Here is an 8,624-nt window from a genome sequence, read left to right as displayed (position 1 = left end):
CCCCTCCCCCCTCCCCTCGAGGTTCGGCTGCGTTCTGGGGGTGCCCGAATGCAGTTTGCACCTTGGGGGTTCAAAGAGCCAGCTGTCGAGACTGGCAGAACAGAATGCTTTGCAGGAACTGCGCAAAAGTTTCGCGAGGTATTTGCTGTTAAATGCCCAAACGTTTCCAAACTTTCCATTTTTTCCCATTTGGCTAACATTTCTGTTGGCCTCCGCATGTCCTGTTTTTTTTTTTTTTTTTTTCAGTTTGTTGCTTCGCGTTGCGATTAGAGATCTCGAATTGCCTCGTTTCTTTGTTTTATTTTGGGTAAAATATGAGTGCTCACAAGAAACTTTTTTTTCTCTCCCCTGAGTGGAATCTAAATTTAAGCAAGGCCATGTGGATGCAGTAGGACTTGACAAAGGGATATTTATTGCATCGCAACATTTAATTTTTCTTGACTTATTTTATGGTTAAATAATGAAGATTTTTAAAGTGCATACTTGCCCTTCTCTATTGTTAGCAGTGACCCCACTTTGAGACCACGGATTCATTGCCGAGGAGAATTCGATTGGTTTCCTCCTCGCACCATCCCTTCCCTCATTCTGGTCTATCACCAAGTTCTGTTAGAAGTCCCCTGACTGAATTTGTATGTTTCTTTCCACATCCTAGGCACTGACAATTGAGAACAAATTGTAAAGGATTGAAATTACCGTAGCTTGTGGAAGTGGCCTGCGGAAACCTACCCAACATTTATATATGTGAAGGAATTGTATTACCGGTCAACTAAAAAACAGACCCATTAGTTAAAGAAAGGGCCTTGAGTCAAATACTTGGCTGCTAGCCAAGTGTCCTTGGAAGGACATATTCTGTTATCTGCTTTAAAAAAAAGTCAGCCATTGAAAACCCTCTGATGCACAGTTCAACTCTGATGTACACGGAGTATCGCCATAAGTTAGAAAATTGACTTGATGGCAGTAGATTAATAAAAAAAACAAAAAATAGATCCTGGGGTTAAGACAACACATAAGTTGTTGTTTTTTTAATTAAACTCTGAGGTGATCAAAGCTTATACTTGGAAACCATACAAAATATAGTTAACTCTAGATTATTTTCACCCACAAAGGGCTTATAACATGGGTGATCAAACTTCATAGATTAGCTATGTAGCAAGGATAGGACTACATCCTGGCCTTATGAGACTGAGTAACTTGCCCAGGCATGAATTTAGAGTCCACCTCTAACTTCAATAGCAGAAAAAGTCCATTTCTACCCTGACCTCATATTTCTGTTACACTGTTTCTGGCCTAAGTTACTAGGTTGGAAGGAGAACTGTCACTAAGAACAGCATATCACCTTCATTGTTCAGGTCACCAAAAATTCATTATGTTTTGAAAAAGGTATTAATCGTATAGAATGGTGATCAGAACATGGATTACGAAGTTAAGTCCGTTGGGTACATGTCCTAGCTTACCTCTTAATACTGGCTGCTTCCTCAGATAAATACTTTAATTTCTGTCAATAGATTTATTCTTTTGTAAAACAAGGATGAAATAGAGGTGATGTGGGAATTCACTGAAACCATGAATCTAAGAACTTTCTACAGAGTATAGTAAAAATAAGTAGTTTCTAGTTTATAATGTTTTTGAATTATTTGCACCATATTTGAGTTACCATCCTTGTGCTGCTGTTGATTTTGTAAAATATGTTTCATTGTTAGCAATATGTACTTAACATTCCATATGGTGATGTGGAATGTGCAAAAGCATCCAACTGTGTGGATGTTTTGGATAACATTTCAAAGAATGGGAATTCCAGAACACTTACTTGCACCCATGCTGTGCAGAACTTACACTGCAAGATGGTAGTTCCACCAGAACAAGGGGCTATTGTGTAGTCTAAATCAAGAACGGTGGGTGTTAGGGTTGTATCCTTTCACCCTGCTTACTCAGTCTGTGTGCTGAGGTAATCCCAAACACTGGACTATATGAAGAACAACACAGCATCCGGATTAGAGGGACACTCACCAACAACCTGTCACAGAAGTATCACAAAACTTGCTGAAAGTGAAGAGTGCTTGAAGCAATTATTGATGAAGATCAAAGAGTATGGATTACACCTTACCATAAAGAAAGCAGGTTCCTCAGAACTAGGCCAAGAAGTAACATCATAATAAATGGAGAAAAGATGGAAGAGCTCTTTGAAGTGTTAGAAAGTGAGGCTATCGTGTTGAGAACTAAATTGCACCTGATCCATGCCATGGTGTTTTCAAAAGCATTGAAAGGTAGACAATAAGGAAAACTCAAGAAGGATGATTGCCTTTGAATTGTGGTGTTGGTGAAGGATATGAAGTGTGCCACGGATTGCCAGCAGAACAAACCAATCTGTCTTGGAAATACAACTAGAATCAATGCGAGGCTGTATCTCTTGTACTTTGGGCATGTTGTCAGGAGAGACCAGTCCTGGAGAAAGATGCCTTGTTTGGGAAAGTAGAGAGCCAATAGAAAGGAGGAGGACTCTCAGTGATGTGCATGGACACTGGCTGCAACAACAAGGGCGGACAGTAAGGCTTGTGAGGATGGTGCAGAACCAGAGTATGTTTCATTTTTGACTCCATAGGATCCCTATGATTTTGGCTTCAGCGACATCATTCTCAGATGTTCACTTGCAGATGATCAAATAATGGATATTTATAAATATACTGTAAATACAAGGTAATGATAAAGAAATGGGAAAAAAACTGGTATTTGACTTATGTCAGAGCCAACTTACAACAAGCCATTTTAATGGAAACCCGTTAGCTGGAGACACTACTAAAATATTTAAAAATTATTTCTTATTAATATTATCAGATGCTAAATATGATGATAATGAAAGGAATTAGCCAACTAGAATGTAATGCCTATTTTGATGAAGAAAGATTAAGGGAAGGGAGGAAATAAGCATAGCAGTAATTTATGTGAATTTTCCATGTATACAGAGATTTTTTTGAAATATAAGTGGAGACTACATTTCACTGACATAGACTTGATTCTGTAATATTACCTTTGGACTTATTTCTTAATATTCCAGTTCATCCCAACAGCTATAGCTAATGTACTTACTTACCTTCACAAGGTTAGTCTACTGCTCTGAAGTATATGATTCACCATACCAACAAACGCTTCATTGTGTGCTGCCCTTATTTTGGAAAGCCAAGGAGTAAGATAAACACGTTTAAATTACAAGTGTAAGCTTTCAAAGATAAAATAATACTTAGATGTACAGTTGAGTGATGATTACTTTTAGGTTAGTGCTATGTATGAACTATTGGAGCAAATGTCTTACTTAATTTGACTTAAAATTACGTGTGACTATTATATCTATTTTTTTATTTGGTAGGCTTGAGTTTGAAGACGCTGAAGAGCCTGACTTTGTTGCATTGTGTCAGAAATTAAAGCTACCAGATCATGTCAGGGAAAGAGCTTGGTTAACTTGGGAGAAAGTGTTATCTGTGGATAGAGCTTCGGTAAGGATTTTCTTAATATATTAAAAGAAAAGTTTTTCTCATTTTGAAAATAATTTTGAATCAATGTAGAGATATGAAAATTTGAAAATAAAAGGTCATAGTAACTTGCCTTTGATAATAATAAAAATAATTCTTCCTACGTATGTATTCCACCAAAGTATTTTAAAACAAGTCTTAGACTTATAATTTTACTCATAAATGCATCACTGTATGTTTCTATGCTACAAGGACCATAAAAATAACAACTACACTTTCTAAAAGGATTTTTAATATTTTCTTTTAGTCCGTATTCAAACTTCCTGATTGTCTCAGAATCAGTTTTGTTAAAATTCAGCATCTTTGATAATATATTTATTCCTGTTTTTATTTGGATGTGTACATACATAGATGTATAATGTTAATAGTTGTGAGAATTACTTGAGTTGTTTAAGTATGTGGGGAAACCAGGAATTATTGGCCTTGGAATTGATTCTGACTCATAGCAGTCCCATGTGTAAGGAAGTCTTAAATTGCTTTGCAAATAACTTATTTAACAAACTACTTTGTAAATAACTCATTTAACAAACCATTGAGATGAAATTTTTATTTTCAATGTAAAATGTAATTTTATTTCATATGTAAAATCCTTATTTTAAATATAAATATTCTGCATGTACAATGTGAAATGTCCCTTTTACAGATAATGGAACTGAAGATCAGTGAGGGTAAGCAAGTGTAGAACAAGCTACCTGGCCAAAATGATCTCACATAATAGGTTTGAGACTATAGTTATAGTTATATATAAAGTAGGTCTTGCTTTTCTTTTGTTTGTTTTGCTTAACATGTCAGTGTTTTTTGTCAGTAAATATTTTGTGATAAGTTTTTAGTAGTACCATATTTTACTCTTTATAGTTTAATATGTGGATTATTATTGTATATTTTTGTTTTGTCGGCATTTTTATCCAGTACACAATGTGATCATGACCGTTAGGGTCTTGAGGGTAGCCCAAGAATCTGATGTCTAAATAATTTCTGAAGGAGAACCTGATGGAGGACGTGCTGAGAAGAGGGCTGTTGGCAGAATGAGCCTGTTTGCTGGGCATCACCCTAGTGGCAACTGGCCTTCTCCACTGAGACTAGGACGAATAGGGCAACTTAGGAAATACTTCTTTAAAAAAAATTAAATTGTGGTGAACTGAATTTAACATAAAATTTGTCTCTCTTTTTTTAACAAATTAGGGGAATTCAAAAGGTTGTGCACATATCACCATTATTTCAAAAACTTTATCATTGCCTCAAACAGAAGCTTTGCACCAATTAAGCAATAACTTTCCATTGCCACCCCTAGCCCTCAACCTCTGTTTTTTGTCTCTATGACTATGCCTATAGTATTTATTAATTTGTGTCTAGCTTATTTGTTTTAACAGTGTTTTCAGAGTACATCCATAAACTAGCATGTGTCAGAACTTCATTCTTTTTATAATCATTGTATGTATGTACCACATTTTGTTTATCCTTCATTTGTTGATCCTGATTAGAATTTGTTGAGCTGCTTAACTGTGTAACAGTCATATGTCTTATTTCAATAATTGCTGTCATTGCAGAAAGACACACAAGTTACTCCACACAAGATAAAGGTCCGACCCTTATTGTCAGGTGTTGTTGCGTTGGTTACAACCCATAGTGACCCTGTGCACAATGATAGGGAACACTGCACAGGTGTTCCTATACCTAAGCCCATTCGTGCAGCCACTGTGTTAGTCTGTCTCATTGAGGCCTTGCTCTGTTTCACCGCCTCTCCACTTTACCAAACATGATGTCCCTCTCCAGGGACTGGTCTCTCCTGACAACATGTCCAAGGTATATATGCAAAGTCTTGCCATCCTTGCCTCAAAAGAGAACTCTGGCCAGACTTTTTACAAGACAGATTGGGTTGTCCTTTTAACAATCCATCCTATTTTCAGTATTCTTCGCCAGCACCACAATTGAAATGCATTGATTCTTCTTCAGTCTTTCTTAGTCAGTGCCCAACTTTCACATGCACGTGATGCAGTTGGAAATACCGTGGCTTGGGTCAGGCACACCTTAGTCCTCAAAGTAACATCCTTGTTTTTCAACACTCTAAAGACGTCATGTGCATCAGATCTACCCAATGAAATACATCTTTTGGTCTCTGCACGACTGCTTCCATTAGCATTGATGTAGATTCAAGCAAGGCAAAGTCTTTGACAACTATAACCATTCCTGATTTTTAAAAGTCATTTTATTTGGGGCTTATACAACTCTTATCACAATTCATACATACATCAATTGTATAAAGCACATTTGTACATTCATTACCCTCATCATTCTCAAAACATTTGCTCTCCATGTAAGCCCCTGGCATCAGCTCCTCATTTTCCCCCCTCCCTTATGAGCCCTTGATAATTTATACATTTCTACTTTGTCATATCTTACACTGTCCGACGTCTCCCTTCACCCACTTTTCTGTTGTCCTTCCCCAGGGAGAAGGTTATATATAGCCTTATAATTGGTTCCCCCTCTCTACCCCATCCTCCCTACACCCTCCCGGTATTGCCACTCTCACCACTGGTCCTGAAGGGTTCATCTGTCCTGGATTCTCTGCGTTTCCAGTTGCTATCTGTGTCAGTGTACATCCTCTGGACTAGCCAGATATGTAAGGTGGAATTGGGATCATGATAGTTGGGGGAGGAAGCATTTAAGAACTAGAGGAAAGTTGTATGTTTGATCATTGCTACCCTGCACCCTGATAGGCTCATCTCCCCACGACCCTACTGTAAGATGTCCAGTTGTCTACGGATGGAATTTGGCTCCCCACTCCAAACTCCCCCTCATTCACAATGATACGATTTTTTGTTCTTTGATGCCTGATACCTCATCCCTTCGACACCTTGTGGTCACATGCACTGGTGTGCTTCCATGTGGGCTTTGTTGCTTCTGAGCTACATGACCACTTGTTTCCATTCCTGATTTTAAGCCATGCTGTATTCCCTTGTTTTGTTTACATAATTACTTCCTGATCCTTGTACAAGTTCCACATGAGCACAATGAAGTGTTCTGGAATTCCCGTTCTTCTCAAGGCTATGCATGGTGTGTTATAATCCACACAGTTTAATACGGTGGCATAATTAGTAAAACACAAATAAACATCTGTTTTGGAATTCTGTGTTTTCAGCCAACCTCCATCTCACGTCAGCAGTGATATCAATATCCCTTTTCCACACCTTCTAAATCTGGCCTAAACCTCTGGCAGCTCCCTATCCATGTACTGCTGCAATGTTGTTGGATGATCTTCAGCAAAATTTCACTTGCATGTGATATCGGTGGTAATGTTCTATAGTTTGAGTTGGGGCATCTTTCTTTAGAATGGGCACAAATATGGGTCTGTTCTAGTCAGTTGGCCAAGTCTTCCAAATTTTCTGGCATAGATAAGTAAGTGCTTCTAGTGCTTCATCAGCTTGTTGAAATACTTCCATTGGTATTCCCCAGTTCTTGGAACGTGGTTTTTGTCTAATGTTTTCAGTGCAGCTTGAACTTCTTCAGCACCATGGATTCTTGCTCACATGCTGCCTCCTGAAATGCTGGAAGGTCAACTAATTCTTTTTGGTACAGTAACTATATTATTTCCATATTCTTTTGGTGCTTCCTGCGTCATTCAATACTTTCCCCATAGAATCTTTCACTATTGCAACTTGAGCACCTTATATTCAATTGCTTTTCAGCTCTCTTAAATTTATTGGTGTCTTTTTTTAATGGTACAGTTTGTGTTTTCTCTTTGTGAATGTACCATGCCTTACTCTCACTGCCATCATCATTTCTGACTCAGCAATCCTACATGACAGAGTAGAAAGGCCCCTGTGGATTTCTGAGACTGTAATCTACCAGAGTTGAAAACTCCAGGTGGTGCCTGGTGGTTTTGAACTGTTGACTTTGGATTTAGCAGCCCAATGCATAACCCCCTAATGCCACCAAGGCACCTTATACCATGTATCTAGTGGGTAGAATTGCCAGTGAAAAGATCTGCATCGGAGTTTTTTGTAAGGAAAGAAAATAACCTCAGATGTCAGCATTCCTGCTTTTGAGTACGCATCAACAGTTTATGTCTTCATGGACTTTATTCTCTTCATTAAGGTGTTGAATTTGAAGAAAATAAGTCTTTCACATTTCTCCCATCTGATATACATAGGTCACGTGGTCATATCCTAATATTGGTAATTTTTTCTTCTTTTTCCTTGATCTGTCTGGCTAGGCGTTTATTGATTTTGAGGCTTTTTTTTCTTTTGGGATTGAGTGGAGGAGCACTGTGGGGATTACTGAGTAAATCTTTTCTGAAAAGGGACTGTAGGTCAAGCAGGTTTGAAGAACGTGTGGTCTGTGGGTACTTGAAAGAGTGCATTCTGCTGTGAGTGTTCTGAGTGTTAATTGGGCCAGGTTGGATGATCCCATTTCCCAAATATTCTCTATCCTTTACCTACCTATTGTTTTGATTACTGAGACAATACTGTTTTAAGTTTTTACTGTCTTTGTGGAATTTCCTGTCTCTTTTCAATTAATTTTAGCATTCATATTTATTTATTCTTGGAGAGTTGACCCTTTCTCATAATAAAAAGAAACATCTTTTTATTCCCATTTATAATTTTTTTTATTCTGAGATATGCTTTGCCCACCTTTCTTTGATTAGTATAGCTTACCCCCATCATTTTACTCTTAAACTATCTATTTATACTTTAATTTATACTATTTATTTATTTATATATACCTTTACATTTATACTATTATTATTATTGGTTTTATTTTGTAGTCAACATTTGTTAAAACTTTTTGCTGAATTCTTACCAGCTTTTGTGGTCCTGGTACCGCCTTCTTTTGTGCCGTGCCACAGAGCGTGCTGTGTCACCAATGCTATGGTATTCCTGCCCTTTTTCTGTCTATCGAGCTTCCGACTAGTTCTTCCGGTTCACTCAAGTCTGGCAAATTCACAGCCGAAGAGACTGAATTTATAAAACGTGAGTGAACCTGGGTGTCAACTGGGATAAGAAACATTATGTATCTATATCCCGCTAGAACAGTGGTTCTCAACCTTCCTAATTTCGTGACCCTTTAATGCAGTTCCTCATGTTGTGGTGACCCCCCCCC

The 8,624-nt window shown here is 37.8% G+C and overlaps 1 protein-coding gene across 5 annotated transcripts in view; it reads left to right on the top strand.

Annotated features, from left to right (window-relative positions):
* The window catches only part of RB1 (RB transcriptional corepressor 1), a 189,450-nt gene that overhangs the window by 40,956 nt on the left and 139,870 nt on the right, over positions 1 to 8,624 (top strand). For 4 of the 5 annotated variants that reach the window (XM_045289089.1, XM_045289090.1, XM_045289092.1 and 1 more), the window contains exon 3: positions 3,362 to 3,488. In XM_045289089.1, the coding sequence (XP_045145024.1) occupies positions 3,362 to 3,488 (127 nt within the window). Of the gene's footprint in view, positions 1 to 118; positions 139 to 3,361; positions 3,489 to 8,624 lie in introns of those variants that run through there. The other variant, XM_004714058.2, reaches the window with a different exon arrangement.

The sequence above is a fragment of the Echinops telfairi genome, unplaced genomic scaffold (genome assembly GCF_000313985.2).
Source record: "Echinops telfairi isolate 266 unplaced genomic scaffold, ASM31398v2 ScPeMD7_24;HRSCAF=84, whole genome shotgun sequence".
Lineage (NCBI taxonomy): Eukaryota > Metazoa > Chordata > Mammalia > Afrosoricida > Tenrecidae > Echinops > Echinops telfairi.
The sequence above is the reverse complement of the archived record's forward strand: the minus strand, read 5'-3'. Positions and strand labels throughout refer to the sequence as shown.